The sequence below is a fragment of the Anas acuta genome, chromosome 7 (assembly GCF_963932015.1).
Source record: "Anas acuta chromosome 7, bAnaAcu1.1, whole genome shotgun sequence".
Classification (NCBI taxonomy): Eukaryota; Metazoa; Chordata; class Aves; order Anseriformes; family Anatidae; genus Anas; species Anas acuta.
Window position 1 is genome coordinate 17232689 of NC_088985.1, and position 22112 is coordinate 17254800.

The 22112-nt window shown below is 41.7% G+C and overlaps 1 protein-coding gene and 1 long non-coding RNA gene across 3 annotated transcripts; one reads left to right on the top strand and one right to left on the bottom strand.

Moving 5' to 3' along the window:
• Positions 1-983: 983 nt before the first annotated feature.
• Positions 984-15855, top strand: MYOZ1 (myozenin 1). 2 transcript variants are annotated; one of them, XM_068689655.1, is made up of 6 exons: positions 984-1180; positions 3273-3374; positions 4968-5149; positions 12793-13027; positions 14249-14408; positions 15270-15855. In XM_068689655.1, the coding sequence occupies exons 2-6, from the start codon at positions 3299-3301 to the stop codon at positions 15499-15501; spliced, it is 885 nt and encodes a 294-aa protein (XP_068545756.1). In that variant the 5' UTR covers positions 984-1180; positions 3273-3298; the 3' UTR covers positions 15502-15855. The 2 variants fall into 2 exon arrangements, with proteins under 2 accessions (XP_068545756.1, XP_068545757.1); XM_068689656.1 differs by lacking the exon at positions 3273-3374 and having other exon boundaries at positions 985-1180.
• LOC137859970 (uncharacterized) lies at positions 9422-22016 on the bottom strand. The gene is made up of 4 exons (XR_011098694.1): positions 21664-22016; positions 21129-21184; positions 16325-16404; positions 9422-10929 (listed from the first exon to the last, which is right to left on the bottom strand). It is a non-coding gene; the product is annotated as an uncharacterized lncRNA (long non-coding RNA).
• Positions 22017-22112: the final 96 nt, after the last annotated feature.

The window sequence follows — 22112 nt, forward strand, 5'->3', positions numbered from 1 at the left end:
GCAGCTAAAAAATGGTCTGAAAACAGCTGCTGGAGGCAAGCAGAGAGGAGGCAGAGTTTAGCATCGTTCCAGTGACTGCAGGAAGGTGCCGTATAATGGTAGCTGCACTTCTCAGCTTCCTACCTCATAATATAAATCACATTAATTCTTAGTTGATTACCAAAATGGAGGCAGAAACTTCTTAAATCTGAGGCAACTCTATCTCATGCCTTTGAGAAAGGAGAGGCAAAGGGCTGCTGATTTTGAGCAATTATCAGCACATCAAACTTTAGGCTAGGAGATGGCCATACGTGCCCTGATTCCAAGCAGGGTATAAAGGCAGTTTATTGCCCGTAGGTCCCTACTTCCTATTCACAGACAAAGGAGCGATGGTAGGGGTGTCGTTGGCATGCACAGAGCTACACAAAATGCAGGCAATCAACCCCATTTCTGCCATGAATCAGGAAATGAGTTTCCTTGCTCTCTGATCCTTCTGGGTCTCCCATACACATTGCACAGCTACTTCCTAAGACTCTCTAAATAGCTTTCCAGACTTTGTGGTTTTCTCACTACTTCTTGGTTCATGCATACGATCACTTTACTTCTGTGCCTTCAGATGCATTACTTGAATGCCTGGCATTTTAGGAATTGTGTATGAGAGCCTTGAGGAGGCCAAGCTGAATGATGGAGTGAGGAGGGGGCAGAAGAAACATGTAAATAAGAGCAAAACCCCAGAGAGTTTTTGAAGCATTGCTGAGAAACATGATATTGAGAAAGGATTACTAAAATGGAACAGGAGGAGGAAGAGGAATGCAATATTGATTTGAGTGAGGCACCTACGGGGTGCCTGGTCTTCCTGGGCACGGAGACAGCGACTGCAGGAGGCCCAAGGAGCAACCTTTTCCTTTCCCCTCTCCTCGGGGCCGGTGGCAGTGCTATCTGAGACCCTACGCTCCGGGCTGTCAGCTATTAATAACCGCAGGATGCCTGTGCAAGCAGACTTCAAGAGTCAAATTCACAGCACTCTGCATCAGCACTTTGTGCTGGGCAGAGCTTGCCTGCACCCAGGCCCCCTGGGCGAGCGGGGCTGCCGGACCAGCCTCCCCAGCAGCACCCAAGGACGGGCTGGGAGGAAGCAGCCCCCTGCCGAGCTGTGGGGCAGGCGCATGAGCCGAGCTGAGCGGGGCACTGCAAGCCTGAGGTGAGTTGACCTCGAAGCAAAATAGTTTAGGGCAGGGGCTGGAGAGGGTGAAAGCTAGGTTGCTTTGAAGCAAAACCAAGAAAATGACTGCTGCAAAGACTCATGCAGGAAAAGACAGAGGAGTTGCACTGAGGGATAAGGCTGAGGGGAGAAAAGGACAATTGTGGCCCTGGCTTTATGCATGGGACAGTGGGGAGGCTGGGGACTGAGGCTCCAGCAGCCTCCCCCGTGGTGGCGTAGCAAGAAGAGTCACGGTGTGGCTCTCAGCCCTGTCCATACTGAAGACCGTTGCCCTTTTCCTTACGTTAAACCACTTCCATGGAGCAGGTTTTCCACTCCCCAGTCCTGATGGACTAGTGAAGGACAGCAGAATGGGACAGCCTTGCCCTCACTGCTCCTCCGTAATGGGAGTGCTGGAAGGGCACGGCTCCCTATCAGTGCCAGCCCTTCCTCTCTTGCCCCAAGGAGACCACATTTGGGGCATGCAGATGATTTTCCCTGTGTTTTGGCAGTCTTGTGACCCATCAGATGGGCCATAACCTTCCAACCCCCCTGCCTCCTGGCAGCATTGCCCCTTTCCTGTCAAGCAGGGCCCGCTTCTTTTAAATAGCCAAGCAGATGTCCGTCTGCTCGAGGAGAATGTGCAGCACATGCTTTATGGCTGCACCTGCTTACGCTTGCTTTGGGAATACACCAGGATGGGCTCTTCTGCCATGTGAACTACATAGGCAGCATCTCAGGGAAAAGTAAAGCTTGGAAATCAGAAAGTAAAAATAATATCCATGAGAATATCTGCCAGTGTGATTGGAGCTGGTTTGGTGGGGCTGGGCTGCTTTAGCAGTTATCATCACCTCATCACATGAAAATCACGTTGCAAAAGGAGCAACAGTGGAATAAAACTGAAAAATACACAGAAGATAAAAATGTCTTGATCACATCAAGGGCAGCGCACAAGCTCCCAGAGCTAGTTGTTTGCTTGCTAGTTTATATATATATATGTGCTCATGGTTACATAAATATAACTCCTAGTTCAGTCTATTCAGTTCTGAAGTGTTAAGCAACTAAAGGTGCAAAGAGGCACAAGGATGGAGATGATCAGTTACTGTATTCCACTGAGGAAGCCAGTGGACCTTTGCTCTTTTTCATCTGTACTGCACTGTATTAGGTGAGGATCTGTCCCCCTGTATGCTGCTATTCGGGCACTGACAGTGCTAAAGCAAAGGCAAGACTTTGGCTCTACTCATGTTATGTGTGATAACCTCCAGAGGAACTGTGAAAAGCTGTCTGAAGTGAAATTGCTGAGATTTCTCCTAACTTTCCCTGACTTTGAAGCACACATCTTTTATCCTTTTGGGGACAAAGATGGAAAACAGTGTACCAGAAGAAATCTCCCTCTTCCTCTCCCCTACTCTCCAAAATGAAATGTGATAAGACCAATAAATAAGATACTGGTGCAAGTGACTTCAAACAACTTGGGTGAACAACTTTTCCTTCAACAAGCTTGCCTGTGCCTTCTTTCTCCAGCCCTTCTGTAACAAGTTAGAATTACATAGGGTTTCTTTTTTTTTTTTTCTTCCTTTTTTTTTTATTCCAATTTCAATAGAACTATCTAAACATCTAAACCAAACTAACACATTATTCAAAATGCTCCCAGATAACTCATGGGCAGACTCAACATCTTAATACCAAAGCATACATCACCACTGAATGATAACTGCCCGCTATTAGAGTATGTTATGGTAGTGAATTTTCAAACTGACGTTTTGTTACTCCAGCACAATGATGTAACAGAGCAGCACTGTGGCACACACAGGCTGGGAGACTGCTATGTTGTAATTATACTGTGTAGTTTGGATGGCAATGCCTCTGCTGTGACCAGTTGCCATATTTTGTGTCGTAATACTATGTCTCCAAAGAACAGCAGGATATTCTGCATAGGATGATACCATTTGCTACCTCTTCCATGTGGAAGGGATGGAAAAGAGCCTGTGTGTGAAATGAAGACCATGTGTCTCTTAACTGTAGATGGCAACTAAAAGAGAGGCAAGAGATAACTTCCAGTGTTTCATTCTCCATTTCCTTGTGTGTTTAGAGCAAAGCAGAGAACTCTTTGTGGGAATGCCCCTTGCAGGGACTCCTGCTCCTGTTAAAAGGAAAAAGTCCACTAAACTCATTGGGAAGCTGACACACGAAGGTAAGATATGCAAAACTGCACACATGAGAACTGTTTGGGTTCCAACTTAAATTTTAGCTTTCAAAATTTCACACCACATCTGACTGAACTCCTACAGCAAGATATGCATTGAACATACCAGGAGGTCACAACTATTACTAAAGAGCAGCCTTCAAGCACATCACATTCTGTAATGTTCTGTTAAATGTGTTGTATACACCATGTCAGTGTGAATGGAAAGAGAATATGATCATTTCTGGGCATCAATATTGCAGTGCCTGGTTATATTCTATGTTAATCTCTCTCTTGCAATCTTCGCCTCTTTTTCCTCTTTGTGAGAGAATTCCTTTGATTCCAGCACTCATTAGTGGAAAAAGGCAAAATCTCTCAGTGGGGTTAACACAGCAGGAAGAATATGACTTGGGACACTTCTCTTTCTACAGAATACATGTGTATTGGGTAGGGTGACTTTTAATTAAATGTGATATTTTCCTCTTTACTTTTAACAACATGGGAAAGGTTTTCAGAGGTTTTGTAAAGTAGTAATTCAGTGCTGGCCCTTTCTTCAGCTCCCGAAAAGGACTATTTAAACTTCTTTATTAGGGTACTTGTATTTATTTTTCTATTCATCCTAATCCTGCATTCATGTAAATGAGCAAGTAAAAATCCAATTTTCCATTAAAGGGCATTTCCTCTTGCCCTAGGACATAGTGTCAGATGTGACTGGCTTGCTTAAAAAAAAAAAAAAAAAAAGAAAAAAAAAGAGAATTTCTTCAAAGAACGTCTATTAAAATTAATGGGCTTATACTAATCTTATACCAGTTTAAGGAGGGAGATTTATTCTCTGTTGTAAATTATAAGTAGAGACAGATAAGTGGTCTTAACCTTACTTAATACAGACACATAATAAAAAAAAAGTAGAAAAGTTGCTTGTTTCAGGATGAAAAGCTTTAACCACATTTCTGCAAGATTTTTACACTGAAAATGTTTGAATCCATTGCTCTGACAGAGAATTGGGGGTACCAAATTATATGGAGAGGGACTTATCCAGTAAGCAGCCTATTGTCTTGAAGAGAAGGTCCACCACTTTTCCTTCCAGAAGTTCCCCTTAAAACAAACAAACATGATATAACTTCATTGAATCTTGCCATGGTTACAGAATAATGTTTAAACCAAAGCATGCCAGAATTGTCTTTGTTCACTGTGTGACAGCGTGATCTGAAGAGCTGACTGCCACTCATTTCAGTCCAGAGGAGGGGAGTATCAGGCAGTAACTGGATAAGCCAGGGGCACATTTTGAGGCAATACCAATAACTTCTGCTGCACTGAGGTGCTTCAGATGTGGCTACATGTAGAATACATGCACCCTTATGTCCTGATTCCAATCCACAGTAAATTTCACCCACCTATATAAAAAATTTCATCACTGCACAAAAAAAAAAAAAAAAAAAAAAAAAAAAAAAAAAAAAAAGTACATAGGTTATTTCCTAAAAACTTAATTTAGAAATTTAGAAGAGAATTTGGCTGCTTTGAAATCCCTGATGCTGGGAAGCAATGGACAAGAGAGCTGGACCAGAGCACTTCCTAAAGTGTCCTGTTTCATATGTTTTGTAGACATGCCACAAGAGGTATCCAAGCTGAACCTGGGGAAGAAGATCAGCATCCCCAGAGATGTGATGCTAGAAGAGCTTTCTCTCCTCACGAACAAAGGATCCAAGATGTTCAAATTACGACAGCTGAGGGTGGAGAAGTTCATTTATGAGAATAACCCTGATGCCTTCACTGACAATTCTGTGGTAGGTTGGAAATTAAAACCGCTCCATACCCCCAGGGGAAATAGGAATAGAAAGTGCCTGAGCTCGTCTCTGTCTGAATGCATGTGCATGGGCGAGGGGGGGATCCACTGGCAAAGGAGTGCAGAAAAATAAATATATATATAGGGACACACAAGTTTTATTTCCTTTTGGCAGCAGCATTATTTTCCTTTGGCAAATACTTTGGTATCACGCAGAAGCATGAGAAAAGCCAGTACTGAGTGAAGAGGGAGAACTGTGTGTACAGCAGGTGTTCATAGCTGCACAGGGCAGGACTAATTGTTGTTGTACACATTCCCTTATTTTTCTTTGCAAGATGGAAATGATCCAGTCAGGTCTGACTTCAGCACCAGTGGGTGCAGTTTTATTTTTAGCCTAGGATACACTTTTATTCTTCCTACTGTGCAGAGTCCTCTGCTCATTTTTGCAAGAAGCTCTGTAAATGAAAATTCAGACAGAAAGCTCTAAGATGATACTGCAGTATCTTCAGTTTACTTGCTAGAATCTATGGTTGTTTTTTTGTTTTGTTTTGTTTTTCTGGAGTATTTCCCTATAAGACATGGTATCTTGTTTTCCCCTTTCCCGTGAGATAGTTCTGTTAGCTAACCTTTGAACTTCTTTCTTCAGTAAGACCTTCTGAAGATACTTAAACGTTTACAAATGGAAACTTCCCTTTCATGTGATTGTCAGGAATTCAGTAAAACAAATAGAAAATATTTCAGGTTCACACACATTGTGATGCAGCATCTCATCTTCTGATGCTCTTTAAATTTTATTTGGTGTCGTTTTATCCCTTTATGGCATCTGTTTTCCAGTCCAGGGAAACTCAAGCAAAATAATAAAAGTCAAGCTGAAGTTAATGTTCTGTCAAATGAAAACATGCTATTTTTTAGCTCTCTGATGTTTTAAAAAGCAGCAAGTAGACCTTTGTAGTTGACTTCTAAAAATGACAATTTGGGAAGCAGGATGTGGAAAGATGCCTGAAATAAAAGAAATCATTAACATTGTCACAGTAGGTCAGACTGCAGATCAGGGATGACACACCAGAGATACAGCAAGTATATCTGGTGTTGTTGGACTTCGTGCAGTTTCTTCATCTCTTTGTGCCTTAGGCAGTTCCTCTCTTCAATTAGCTCCCTCCTAGAAGGGATGTCAGAATGACTGGTGTGTTGAACTTTGAACTCTCTGAATGAAAACCTTAGAGAAATGCAAGCTGTTTTTATAAATACTCAGCAATCTCAGAGCTCCTAAAATGTATGAGGGCCAACTTCATATGTCAGAGTCTGAAGACTGCAGTGAGGATCACAGGAGGAGTGAGAAAATAATAATGTATGGGAATAAAAAGGCTGAAATCAAAACGTTCAAAAAATTGAGAGTCCAATTAGAGAAATACAGTCAATGAGATGTGACAAACGAGCTCACTGGATATGCAAAACCGAGTATGAATAACTGGATATGCAAAAACAAAGAGGCCCTGAAGTATTAATAGAGACACTGGGTCCCTCCAAGACTTAGATTACAAAGGCTGAAGACAACCACTTACTCTCTGTTCACCGTTTTTCCTGTTTTGTTCTGTTTATTCATCCACACCTGACATTCACTCCATACCTGTTCTGTAGTGAACCTCTACATTTTTTTCTGCAAGAAAACCCCTGCTCCCCTGCTTTTTGAGCAAGACTGTTAAGACATTTTGCTGTGGAGATGTATTTGGGGGTTAGACAAGACCCTAGCAAGCCTAGGATTTTTTTCATGGCTTTGCTAAATGGCAACAACGGCAGAGGCTCCAAAGAGGAGCTGGTGCTCTGCTTTAGAATCCTCCATGACTCACTTTCAGGGCTCTCTTTTCTCCACACTCATGGTACAGGTAATGAATCAGTTGGTGCAGGAAGACTTCAGTCTGCCATACCGTCCTTGCACAGGGCCATTTTAGCAGGATTACAAACATGATTGTTACCATTTGCTGGCTGCTCTGTGTGCTCTGTGTGAGGGCTCTGCCAGGCTGCATCCACTGTTTCTGTGGATAACTGTTCTCATCATCACAGCCAGCATGAATTAGCACCTTTGCTGGCAGCCAGAGCAGCAAGAATAAAAGCTGAGAGATCTCAGCAACGAAGCAACCCCCTCAGAGGACTGGTTGCTATCAGGCAGCTAAAGGCAGCAGATCTGTGGCCTCACTGTTGTCTTCCAAACCATCAGGACAATGCCTGACCTTAGCACCAAATCACTTTATCAAAAAACCTTTTTGATTGCAATTTTTGATTAGTTCTCTATTCGTTTCCTTCCTTGCTCCTGGCTCTGCTCAAAGGAGGATACAGAAAAGAAGGCTTAAACAAAAAGGAACTGTGAGAGGAAGCTAATGGCAGAGCAGAGAATTCCTACTGCTTCTTCCAGTCACTTCCTCCTCTCAGTTAGTTTTCGTGTCCTTTGCTACCTGTCCCAAAGAAGTCCCTGTGCCTTCAAAGCTGTGGGACAGTGAAGGGATTTAAAGCTGCTGGTTTGGTTTTTGTTTGTATATCATGGATTCATTAACTGTCTGAAAAAGTTCTGAGGACAAAGCAGAGCAAGAAAGGGCTGGAATGGAGTACAGGTTGTTTCTTTCCCCCAGAAAAAGTAAGGTAATGTTATATAAAAACAGGACAAAGAGAAAGGTTATTAAAAATAATTCCAAACCATATAAGGGGTCCCAGAATAGCCTGTGCTAAAGCCATAAACCTTCCACACATGGGAAAAGATCTCAGCAGTCATGTGTCATTGATCTACCCTCCTGCTTCCCTCCTCCACCTCCTCCTCCTCCTCCACCCAAACAACCACCCTGGGCAACCAGGTCACTCTCCTTACTTGTAGCAGAGAAAACGTATGCATTGCATGTGCATAAATGCCAGACAGACCCACACAGAAGTGAGAACCTGCCACTCCCTCTCTTATCGCTGCTGTGGGCATCCAGTTAAAGGCAAACTGTAGCTAAATCCCAGTCAAAACAATTGAATGTTACTGATGTGAGCACAATGAAATGCACACAATGAATTGCTGTGTAGCAATTTTCAATATTGTCCCTCTTCTCTTGCAAGAATACAGTACAAGGGGATGTTTTTAGGAAGGACTGAGTCTGACACTTACAGCATAGTGGTATCTTGTCGAACAGGGAGAGTTCTTGTGAAGTTCTCCTTGTTTGGTACCATGAGCTGGGCTCTGCCTTGCCCTGGCTAATAACTAAAAGAAGGACTTCTTCTTCCTACCCCATGTTGTGCCATTCATATCGAAGAAACTGTGATTCAATCCATGCCTCTGAGGACATTATCGACCGCATAGTGGAGTTGCAAGATGCAATTTGTTACTGACTAAAGACCATTACAAAATCCTAGCTAGCTGTGGCTCTATTACTGTAGCATCTGACTGACCACAGCAGGAAGAAAATCACTACATCCATTTTTAAAGGTCAAACTGAGACATGGGGTATATTAATGAATCACCCAGTATCACAGAGAGGGGCTCATCTTACCTCTGGGTCTCCTAAATCCCATTTTACTGTTCAGAAATTAGATCAGTAGTTCACAGGCCTTTATTCCACTTCATAACACTAAGTTATTTGTTGTCAAATACATCAACATTGTGTGAAACTGCATTTCTTAGCCTTGTAGCTCCACTTGTTATTGCTGTAATTCATCTCAAGATCCCACTTGTGCTTTGGGAACCTCTGTCTAAGACCTTCCTGCTATCAGTTGATAGAAACTGAGAACAAAACCATAGTTATTCTTTTTGGATGTCGCTGGTATGATGTTTATCTTCTAGCGAGGATCCTTAAAAATAGTCTTTCTAATAGTCAAAATCTGTGGCCTGATTTGGGCTACATGCAGCAAACATCTTACAGAAAGACTTGATTTGTCTGTATTTTTTTTCTTTCTGCTTTACCTACCATATCTTAAATTTAAAGCACTAGGAAGGCAGCATAATATGTGAGGAGGCAATTATCAGCAGTAGTACATCAAAAAAAAATCAGCAACCACAAACAAAAAACCCACCTTGATACATTCTCAGAGTAGCCCACCAGTTAAACAGAGGCAGTTGCCATATCTTGGCAATGCTCGTAGGAAAACAAGCTGAGCAATACGTTGGTAGGTAATTTCTGTTGGACTTCAGGTCAGGAGGTCTTTTCAGATCAGTTAAGATTCCAAATGTGACACAAAACATAGGAAGTAAAAAACAGTTAACGAATTGGATTCCTGTTCTTCTGGACAATGGCGGGAGTTACTCTGCATTTTATTTTATTTTGCTGCTGAACAAGAACCCAGAGTAGTAAGCAGAAGTGGCAGGTAGAAAATGGAAGTGCTGAGGTTACAATGCCAGAAGTGGTGCATCACAACAGACAAAAGTACACAACCAACCTGCATCACAGATCTTACATGTTAAATAGCCAGACATGATACAGTATGTGAATGAGAGCATCCTCCATCCTTAGATGAAGGAACAGAAAAGTTATTGTGCAGTTATTATACTCAGTTTAAGGCACAAGCATGAGGTGAAAAATTCTTTCTCTAAGATTAAACAGCGAGTCAGAAGTAGAGCTGGAAATAGAAAGCAGGAGCTCAACCAACTAAACTATGCCTCTTGGGGGAACGTGATTAAAAAATAGCTTCAGATACTTTAACAGCTGAGATTACTTTTTATGTTCACCCTTTTTTAAAAAGTGAATCACAGGTTTAAGGTTGTGCAATGCCAAATTAAGGACCAATGGGCACTTCATTACCTTATTTTTGATAAAAACAGCAGGCACTCTTATGCAGTCAACCCTACTCTCATATTCAAGTGTCTGAATTTTAAACCACCCATCCCACCACTAAGGAACATTTGAGTGGCTGCTACTGAGAGGACGCGGTCATGGTAACTTCAGAAGTGTTAGTAACCACATAGGCATCAAGCCTTTGGGAAGCTCTTTATCGGTGAGGCGGAAATAGAAACACATTTGCTGGCCTCAATCATTTTCTTTAGGGCACAGTGAGGAGCTGACGGGGAGCACACGGTGTCTCCTCCTGGGGACTGCCTGCAGTGACGTCAGGGCCTTGAGATACTTAGAGATCTCAGCTCTATTAGCTGGATCATCTTTCATTATCTATTTTTCATGAGACACATGGAGCAGCCCTTGAGAATTCAGAATTAATCTGATCCAGGCACTCAGCCTGCAGGATCAGGCTCTTGCTAGTGATACCAACTTAAAAGACAAGAGCCCAAAATTTTTAGGCAAGCCAGGGGACTATGCATTACATGAACTTGCCACAACTGTTCTTCTCTTTGAGCAGATTTAGAGGTGTCCAGGGACTGACACTGCCCACTTCCTCCAGAAACACACAGACAAGGCAGACCTTACCACAGAGGGACAGCGATCTGTCCCCTGGGCAAAGTGGAGAGGGTTATCAGCCTTCTCAGTTGACACTCCTGGGCTCCTCTTCTGGGACTTCCACCAACAGGCTCAGTCAACCCCAACTGAGAAGTGGCTTTTGTGATGTGAATATGCATATATGTAAACCTCCACAACTTGTTACCAATGGCATGAGCCACGCATTCCACCCAAGTAAAATCTCTCTTCATTCCAAACACCCTGCCGAGAGGCATGCTGCAAATACCAAAGACAAAGCTGCACTTACCCAGCTTTGACTGCGTTAAGACTCCTGTTTGAGGTGCCGTTCCTGAGCAACACTGTCTTGGAGTGAGCTTGTTTGAAGCCAGCAAGGTTCAAGATTTCAAAAAGATGAATTTGCTGTTGCCTCCTGTTATATAAAAAGAGGATCTCTATGTAAATTAGTTAAGAAAATCCACTGTGATAGCCAAAAATAAAGAAAGCATGACTTTTATTCTAGCAGGTGAGTAGACTTGTGGTGTTGCATGGAAAACCCATGTTCCATGGGTCTTTCCTATCTGAATGGAAACGTCTCCTGAACATAGACCTAGTGGGTCCATGTAGAATCATGAACTAGGCTGAAGACCCAGCAACTGATTTCATTTGCAGCTAAATAGTATTTAAGTGTGGCTTTCCTGAGGCACACTTTGTGTTTCAGAAAAACTTCACTCCTGCTTAGTGATAATATTGCAATTTAAAATAACACAAGATGACAATGATGCCCCTTCCTGGCCACATCAAATACTGCTGTTGCACACAAGATCAAAGCAGCCCGTTTTACTGTAGCTCATGTTACGCTTATGCTTTGTGATTTATTCATTTATTTTTGGGGGGTGAAATTGAATGTAAGTTAGCAGAAGAAAAAAGAAATAAGTATTTAATTCTGAGGAATGGCACATAGCATGGGTGAAAGGAAAATAGATGCAAACACTGCCTTGAAATTACTGAGCAAATCAGTGGAAGCATTAACCTTCCACATATATTAGGCTTTGAGAATAACCTCATTCTGACCCCTACATGCCAACAACAACAAAATCCTTGTTTCAGGTTGCCTTTTTACAGTTACATGGCTCCCACACATAATTGAACAGATTGCCCTGCTAGATCCTGTGTACAGCTTAAGCTTCATGCTCACAATCCTCTCCCTTCTCAGTGCTTCCTGACATTCAGGGGAACATTATCTCCACTGTTCCTAAAAAGGGAATTCCCTGCAGCTAGGAGAAGGACAGACAGTCCCTAAAGGCCCTGGAGGCACCAGCTCTGCCACTTCAGCCTGCAGCTGGCTCCCTGCCTGGGTTGCAGCCTGGTGACCTGCTGTGAAACCCTGGACACTGTTGCTGGAGACACAGGGAGCAGAGGGTTAGATAATTCTGCCTAGAGCCTTGTGGGGTTTTCACTTCTCATCTATTTTTAGCTGACTGAACAGCTGGCCTTGGAAGCCTGTTTACAGCCTGGAAAGCTTCTTTTTGCTAAACTGTACTAGGTGTAAGAGCCCGGAGAAAGCCTTAACCCTTTGGGAGCCCTGAGATTGGCACCTCCCATAGACTGCCTGAGAGGAATTTAGAGAAGCAGAATTGCTGCATAAGGAAAGACAGATTCAGTCAGTTTCAGCTTTATTTCTGTTACATTTGTGTACCTATAGCCAATGCCCTAGTCCCACAGAAAAGACATAAACTAGGCTGCTATCTCTTTAGTGTAAATCTCAGCGTGTAAATACCTCTCTCTATGCAGACCTTCATATGTATGGAAGGCAGACATATTGGCAGTTACCTGGCAGGCTTTATGTTTTCACCGTTATCCCGTTGTTCTGGTGCCCTCTAACACTTAGCTCCCACATGAAACATTTTCTATTTCTTGTCCAGCTTGCTTTCTCACAGCTTGACCAATATATCTCTGCTTAGACCTTCAGCTGATCTAGCAAAAGCTGCATTTCCTTCCCTTGTATTTCATACTGATCACCACTGGGGACAGTACACAGAACCCCTCTTCTCACCCTGTTCATATAAAATGGCTATGAGGCGCGCATGAAAAAGTGTCCTTCAGTTGCCCTTGCTGATGTTCTGAAAGTGCTCCTATATTGAATAAAGAGAATAACTCACACAAAGTTCTGCCACGGGTTTTGTAATCAGGACAAGGCTGGTCAGACCACAGGGACTCAGGAGTACCAAGCCTGTAAGTGTGAACAGACTCTGCCCCGTAACAGTGACCTCTACTCTCTTTCTTTCTGCCCTAGGATCACTTTCAGAAGTTTATCCCACCGGGCGGGCATTACGGGGAAGATGCTGATAGCTATGCCCATGGGCGGATGGTAGGAGGAGTGACAGCAGGGCAGCACGGCTCTGGTAAGCAGCAATATTCCGCCGTTCCTGGAAGGCCTGGAAGCAAAGGAGGTCCTGGGGACGGCGAAGGGGAGCATGCAGGGGAATCAGCTGGAAGTGGTGGAGAAGGAGGTGATGGTACTGAGAAAGGCAAGTATCTCTCTGAAAGAGCAAGAAATAGATAAAGCTATCAGGGCTTGTGGCTGCGTTAATTTTAGGGACCAGTAAATGAATTTGAGTAACACCTCAATTCTTCCGAATTAAATTGCATTGCAAAGTCTAAAAAGTTGAATTGCCTTTAGCTTGACAATTTTGATTGCATGTTTCTGTGTTGCTCATTCATAAGCAAGAAGCAGAAATACCTGCCTTGGCTGAACAAAAGAAATGATGGGAAACTCCTGATTTGAGGTTGAGACAGCAGTACACGAGTAGGGAGCTCTACCTTCCCTTCCAAGGGTTTCATACTGACCAGTACTGGAGACAGTAGCAGTAGCTCTTTAGCTCAGCAGTCTGACCTGACGCATCAGTCGTGCATGTATCAATTCTAATTTCAAATCAAAGTTTTCATTTGAATGAACAGCACTTTGTGGATAATAGTAAGAAAGAAGCAGCAATATTTCTAAATGTTATCTGCTAATCAACACTAGTGAACTGAAGCAATATCTCTACGAGGCAGGGTATCTTTCACTGATTTTAGTCCTTGCATAATTTTACCTTCCATTTAGTTTGGCCAGAAGCCTCTGGAATCAAATCTCTTGTATGAAAATCAGCTGGTGAAATTGTTATTTTAACAGTTCCTATGGCATTTTAACAACAAAAAGCAAATTTGCTTGGGAACTGCGAACAGCTTCTGTAAATGACTTTGAGTGACTTGTAAAATCCAAGGTTTTTCATTTACATTCTGGAAGAGTGTGCATTTTATATCAAAATCTGCTTTGATATTTCGGGATATCCCCATGAAATATAAATCTGTGAAATGAGGTTAGCATTTTGCCTTGCATAAAAATTTCCCCTAAGGTAGCGGAAGAGATGATGTACCTAAGACATTTGTTCTTAGGGGAAGAGGTTTCTACCTGAGTAACCAGAGGGAACAATGAAAAACTAGCTTTCAAGTCTATGCTTTAATGCAAGTTCCTGGATGAGTGGCTCTTAGATTGTGGTACTTCTACTTTTGTGGATAATGATGGAAGTGGCCCACAACAGTTTCTTTTAAGAGAAATCTTACCATACATTCTGTGACTTGATCTAAGAGTTACAAAGGATCCAAAAAGACAAAGCTGATGTCCCAGTTTCAATAGTAGAGTATAGAAAGGTGTTGTATTTGGAGTACCTGTCATCTAACTTGAGTGTTTTACTTTCCTCTGTTTACAGATGGAAAGTCAGGAGGCAAAAAAGTCACTATATTTAAAACTTACATCTCCCCCTGGGAACGAGCGATGGGTATTAGCCCTGAGGATAAAAGTCAGTTGACCATTGACTTACTGTCCTACAGTCCCAAAGCTGATTTCCCCCATTACAAATCTTTTAACAGGTAAGTGTTCAGGGATATTGAATTCCATTTACTTTGCATGAAGAAAAACTACAGTAGCCCTGGACATAGCTCTCCTGTCTTGTGCAATGTAAATAAGTATTAGTTTCATGTCATTTTGCTTACTGCAATCTCCCGTGGATGAAAAGCTTGGAGGTCTACAAAGAGAAGACACGTTAAGAGCTACAGATTTGAATTCACCTTATGGATAGGAAGCCTATGTAGCAGGATAATACAACTTTAATCCTATTTCACTTTCTTTCTCCCCACATTTGACCAGGGAAATTTGGCATGCTACTACTTATTACTGCAGCCATTTAAATTTCAAGAGTTCAGGAAAAATACTTAACATCAGAAGCCATCAGTGCCTCCAGTACTTGAGATAAGAATTAGGATCTTCCTGCTGCTTCTGATAAGAATGAAAAGTTTGACAGATTTTCTAGTGCAGCATCAACTTTCTGTTAGCCTCTCTATTTTGCCACCTACTTACATAGCCTCAGGACATCATTACCCAGGACAAACCAAATTCCACTTGAGTCTGCAATAACACAGCCTTTGCCTCCAACATGTATGGGATACCAACAGGTGTGAAAGGTGTATGGTTTTACAGAGGTTGATGCAGCAGGGATTAAAGAAGTACACAGGAGCAGAGGGGATTTGTTTGTGGTTGTGTTTTTTTGTTTTGTTTTGTTTTTTAAATCATTTTTTTAGCACATAGGCAATGGTTATGTATGTATTTGGGTAGGATTTGTTGGCCAGTTAACTGCAACAGTTGTAAAATTTACATTCTCAATAAATTTATTTTCTAAGTCCCATTGTTTACCTATGTTCTGTGCGCTAACTCCATTTGTTTTCCTATGCCAGGACTGCCATGCCTTATGGGGGTTATGAGAAAGCAGCCAAACGGATGACTTTCAAGGTGCCTCAGTTTGATATTTGCCCTTTGCTTCCAGAATCTATCATGTTATATAATCAAAATTTCAGAAACAGACCCTCCTTCAACAGAACCCCAATACCTTGGATGCCTTCAGGAGAGTCCTCTGAGTATCATACTGAGGTCAATGTGCCAAGAAGTGGTGAAACAGAAGAGCTATAAATCCCTGCCCCCAAAGTCTTTCTGTTTATTTTTTTTTCTTCTTTTCAACCCTTTCTATTTGCAAGTTGATAGTAAGGAGGTGAAAAGTGCAATTCTAGTCCTGTGAGTCCTTCGTTTCTTTTGTCCTTAACCCTGACAAGCTCCTGGTAGCTTCTAAACTTAATCTTTGCTGTGATGTTAATCTGTATCAGAAACAGTTTAAGGGAAAGGAGCTTTTTATTCACCAGGGCATAAAAGGGCAAATTTAGAACAATTTTTTCTGTTTAGCAATGCTAAATGCTACCTGTCTGCTTCTTAATAAATTTGTTTTGTCATATATTAACAAGTAATAAAACATGAAGATGAAAAAAAAAATTTTTTTTCTCTTGAAAATACTGCTGAATCTATTTGGGGATTAGCAATAACAGAAGATTCAGTCTCACGAGTCTGCTGTCATGGGAAGAAAGATATGGGACTAACGGTCATAAGATAGGCAGGTATACATCAAGGTGGCTTGGATAAAGACCTTAAAACTGATGAAGAATGATTACTTTGTAAGGAAATGATACGGGTAATCATAATATCATCAGAGATAAACTAGCAAGTTGGTCTGTAAATGTAACAGACAGAATAAAGTATTCCAGTGTCACCTGAAATCTCCCAGTTCTCCACAGTATAACTCAGGTGATAGCTCAAGCACTTGTTTTTCATATAGACAGAACAAGAAGGCAATGGGCTGGGAGGAAACAGAGGCACACCCAAGTGAGATGCCTAAAGTTCCAGAGCAAGCAGTAAGAAGTCTTAACTACAACAGAAATACTTTGACACCCACTACAACCAATACTCAAATATGCAGCTTCAAAATCTATTCCATTTCTTGTAACAGTTGTATCGATGCCACACATACGGGCAGAAAGCCAGGCACTGTGGAAAACAAATGAAGAGCATTGTTTTTCTTCACAAAATGCTTTGTTTCATGGATTCTTGCATGGTGACACATAACATACAGACCACCGTTTTACCACTGTACCCTGGCTCAACCTGCACAGAGACTGGTTGGAATTTCCTGTCTGGATGTCTTCTTTGACTAAACAGCTGAACAGGACTAAACAGCTTATTTCCAGGGACAGTTTCCATTGAAGCACTTTTAATTTAGGAGTTTTACCCCCTTGTTTAGAAATCCATACAATTGGATATTTGATATTTATTTTTTGTATAGGTATGAGGTTGGGTTTATTACACCCCTCTAAAAGGGCCAGTCTGCCAGGGGTACCCTGAGATTTTTTAAAAATCATGCTAATGGCATTGAACTGCAGAAGTCATGACTGAGTACTTCCCCAACCATTCTGCTGAAATGGTTAGAGAACATTTATTATATGCCCTATTTAATGATTAAGACGTATCCATAACTCAGTTTTGTGATTAAATTTAAAAAGTGTTTAAGTTCCCCCAAAAAAGACTGAAAACAAAAGACTAAATTAAAAATAAGTAAATAAATAAGGAAGACTAAATAAAATAGATGCTCAAACATGCAGGAAAAGGTGAATGCAGAAATAGGACAGTGCTCTCTGGTGGTGTAGTTTCAAAGTTTTTGCATACAAGGGAGATGGCATCATTCAGCAAGTAGGTCAAAGGACTGGGTGTATTCCCAAAGCACTCTCTGGTTCATAAGGTTGGACAAGAATTTTTGTCTGTGTGTCTCTTTATCTCAAACCCTAAATGGAGATTGGAAGTGGCAATGTGCTCGGAATAAGTATTTATCATTACAAATTATTACTAATATTGCTGTAGTTCCTACTTGTAAGCTAAGAGGATCCTTCAGTTTTGGTAAATCAGCTTAATGAGGCATATAGCTCTTCTTTGCCAGAACACTTTCAATCTTAAATCCTGTCAAGCAGGATTTATGTGCTTTTGCTTCTAGTACAAAATGGGAAATCCTACACTTCACTTCTTAGAACAATTCAGACAACTACCATCTTGCTGTTTATACAGTTCAAAATATTCGCTAGTTTAGTCATTGTTCAAACTAATGCTAAAAGTGACAAAAATCAATAATCCAAATTCTGTCACAAAAATCATTGGTACATCTCTGTTAATTTCAGTGAGGCTTGCAGCTAATGTAATCAGTGCAGAAATTTGTCCAAAATGATCAAATATTTAAGAGAATGTAAGTAACTGCTTCTGCTCTTTGTTTTCCTTTGGCTATGATGTAGACTCAGGGGAATCTCCTATGTCAGAGAATTATTTATATGGGGAATAAGAGGATTTTATAAGATTTAATTACAGTGGATTTCCGCAACATACTGGAAGCTGCAGAATGGAAACTCAGTCATCTGATTTTAAGCAGGATCATAGTAGTCACAGACAAAAAAGACCTAACAAATTATTGAGCCCATCCTCTTGTACAGGCAGGATACGGTCCCCTCTTAGACGATGTACTGAACTGATTTTATCTTAACCTCATATTCCATGGAACGGCAGCCAAGAATGTGTTTAATAGAAAGGGGCTGACCCATGAAAAAAAGATTGGATAGAATTTTGTGACATTCTTCCATTTAGAACAAAAAGTTCTTACGTTTGTAGTTATTTACAGTGTCATTTTTAGGAATGCTATCTTGAAGTTTCCAGGCTCTGAAATGTTTCTCTCATGTAACACAACTTGTATGATGAAGAACTCAAGTCATACTGAAAACACATAAAAAAAGTAGTGCATACCTTTAATGTAGAAGAAAGGTGCTCAACGGATTTCAACGTTACTATCCACAAATATGCACTGATGTGTTTTAAAATCTATCTGAAGTTATATCTGATGGCATAAATTGTAAGGCAGGTAGTGGCACAGCTTTTCTGTGTTGAGCAGATCTTCTATTTGACTGCAATGTATTCCCTAATCAAAGGTTTTGCATCTCATAATAGACTGCCTCACATGAGCTGCTTGCCATTAGTGGTGATGATGAAATAATTTATACAACTAACATCTGGGAATTACATTTGATGCTGTTATTGACAGAGCATTTAGAGGAGATGGCTTTGTCATTAGGCTTAGGGGCTCTCAGATAAAATCTCGAACAGTTTCAGGCTGTTAGTAGAACACAGCTTTGTCTTGTTTGGCTTTTTAAAATCATCCTGTGAATACATAGTATGCATTCATTTTGCATTTATGTGCATACAAAACATTACATATTCATTTTACACACATACAAAATGTATGTATACATTTTACGCATTCACACCTCTTCTATACCGTGTGGGCATCAAACAGCGAGCCTGAAAACAATTGTTCTGCTATGGAGCAAAGAGGTTTACATGTGGCTGTCCCTGCACAGGGAGCACTGATTTGTGGTACAAGGCTTGAACATTCACTGCACTAAGGCTTTTTTCCTCCTCCATAGCTTGTCCTGCCAGAAGTATATGCTCTCTTCCACACAAGACTGACTGCCACAGGTGTGATCATCTGGCAAACATCCCACTTCCAAAGGACTGTCCCTTGGCACAGCAAGCTGCTGTGAGCACTTCTCTGGCAACTTATGGGGTCCACAGCTGCCCATCAGCAGCTTGTACGCTAACTCCTCTTGGATGCGTATTAGAAAAGTTTGCAAGCCAAACTGCTGGCTCAGAGCACATTAATACATTTATATGCAATCTCCTCCATGCCAAAGTCCTCAAATTGCAACTTACAAACTAGCTTAGACAAGTTGTGCGGTCTGTCTTGGAGGTGTGCCTGACTAGCACCACAGATAAGCAGAATTTGCAGACACATGCAGAAGCAAGATTGCACACATTTTGTGGAACCCTACAACTTTTTTGAACTGCTGAGTATATGGGATTCAAGACACTTAATTGTATTCATGGCATCATATATCTACTAGTAGAAGTATTTTCAGCTAGCATAATAAATTAGTAGCGCCTTTGCGGTGCAGCTCTTATTCTCTATGTATTTAACAGAGGGATTGTCATCTTCTCTCTGATGATCATCTCCTGCTTACAGTAGACCATAAATGATGCTCTAATGAGTCCAAGTACTTGCTCAGATATATATTGTGCTAATTAACATATGCAGCAAAGGGGAGAGAACCACATAAATCTCCCAGAAGGAATGCTTCTAAAGGCAACCTAAACTCCAGTCAGATTTAAAAAAAATCTCAGATGTAAACTCTCCCTTTAATTTTCAATTAAATGTTTTAGAAACATTACTTATTACATATCAAACCTTAAAATGTGTATTTTCTATTTTTTTTTTTTTTTCAAGAAAACATGCAGGCTGTTTTTCTTTTTTGTTCTGATTAACTATAAAAAATGTGCAAAGTTTTAGTTTTAAAAATCTGTTTTTAATTTAAAGCAAATTCCATCTGGTCTAATTTCAGAGAGAATTGGCACAGATAAATTTGCAGACAATGACCACTCTCCTCTAAAACCAAGAAAAGGTTAGAGGTATAGCTCCAGCCAAAGTTATAATGAACATTTTCAAAAGTCCACAGTGAACAAATAAATGTGTAAAATAAGGAGAGATTAATTTATGGTTATAAGTTATTATTTTAGCATCAAGCCAAAAGAGTTTTTCTTCTTTGCTTTTCTAACAGGACTTACTGGGAATGCTTATTTTTTGGAAATCTGAACAGGGAAGGCATGACATTATGAAAGGCTGATAAATGTCTAAACCCTTCCCTGGCGCAGACATGAGCCAAGGGCAGCACTGCTTTTTCACTCCAGGTCCCTACATTTGGAGCTGGGGAGAAGAAACAATACATGGAGGGCACTGAGGAATGAAAAAGGCTACCCACTAAGCAATGCTTTGTTTGTACCGCAAAGCATTTTTTGCATAACATCCCTCTACACAAAAGGGTAAATAAGGACTCTCCAGACTTTCCCTTCTCACTGGGGAAAGTTCCTGCCTTGAGCAGCAATCTCATTATACATCACTCACCACAGGGAAAACAAAGTGGCCCCTGGAAGGAGAATGAACAGAAAAATGAGAAACTGCCTGTTGGCCAGCCTAAGGACAATCTGTGGGCCATATCGCACAGGACCTCCCCTGCTCATAGATGCTGTACAAATTCAATTACACTGAAGAGTGCTTTAGTCTAACTCCACGGTGCCTGGCTCAGATGAATAATTACTTCCATATTCTATTATAAAAACAGCCATATTTTAATGGGCTGGAAGCTAGCATGGATTCAGGGCTTCATTATATCTGCTCTCTCTAAATGTTTCTCTTAATTATCTTTGGTCCCCAAGAGAGGGTTGAGGCCTTCCTTAGTTGCTCTCTCTACCAATATGCTTGGCTTGATTCCCAAAGCAAAAGACTGAAACGGGGTATAAAGTCACAACAAATAAGCAAGTATCTTTCCAAATGCATGAATATTTTTTGTATTATTTCAGTAGTGCTAGAGATGTCATGTTACCAATAGCAGACACCCGTACATACCATTCTAGTACACTCTAAGTGCAGAACAAAAAGTAGTTCCAGTCCTCCAGGCATACCTTATGCACCTGGTACACTATTGAAGGTATACATGAATTACCTGAAGTTGGAAATTCTGGCATACAGAAATAAATCTTTTAAATATATACCATTATGCATCAACTCACTTCTTACATGTAAAATGGGGCTCAACAACTCATTATAAAGAATTTCTTCCAGAACTTACAGAATTGGTGGCATGGCTCTGAGGACTGTTACAGCATCTCTGAGACCTTGGGAGCACTGAAATACAACAGCACAGAATAAAGTGCATTAGCCCTCATGTCTTTATGCTTCTTTTTGAGTAATTAATTACAGTTTATCCAGGTGGGTGTAATACTAGCATGGAGATACCAACTATTTGTGGGAACATGGACAGTTCAGGGACTGTCCACTCATTTTCAGTCTCTCTTCACACACACAGTCCTGAATTGATAGGAAATGAACTTGCTCCAGTGGGGTTGATATATTTTTTGGGTATCTCTGGAACTACTGCTGCCTCTGGCAGCATTTTACTGGTACGCTGTGGCGGTAACAGGAAAATCACATACCACAGCCAATGCAATCTGGTGAACGTGAGCTTAATATTAATCTTACACGTTGTCTAGTACTTAGAAAATCAAACCACAAATGTATACAAGAACTTATTTAAATTCTCCCGGACCTTGTGAAAGTCTAATTTACATCACTTGAATGGATGCTGCTGATGCTAGGGCTCTAACCTGTGAATAAATCCAGCTCTAGTGCTGACTACACCCAAACTTTTGGTGTAACTGGACGTTGCGGCCTGCTCCCTTCGGCCAGAGCCGCGTCCCACAGCGCTCACACACGGCGCTCCGCAGCCCCTGGGGGTTACACACGCTCTGCGAGCACGCTTATTTTCCCTCCACCAAGAAAAAAGCGTTTGTGCCCAGGCAGCTCTATGTAGCGAGCTCTGCTGAGGGCCCAGCTGTGAGGGTGAGGCTGCCCTGGACGTGACAGGAGCGGACGTGACAGGAGGGGACCCGCTGAGGGGACCCGCGGCCGCCGCCCCGTCCTGAGGGCAGGCGCCCGCTGCCCGCCGCCCCGCGGCGCTCTCGCGAGAGGAGGCGGCCGCCGGCGGCGCGGCCCGGGGCTGTGGCAGGCAAATGGCGGCTCTCGCGAGAGCGCGGGCGCGGCGGCTGCCCGTAGC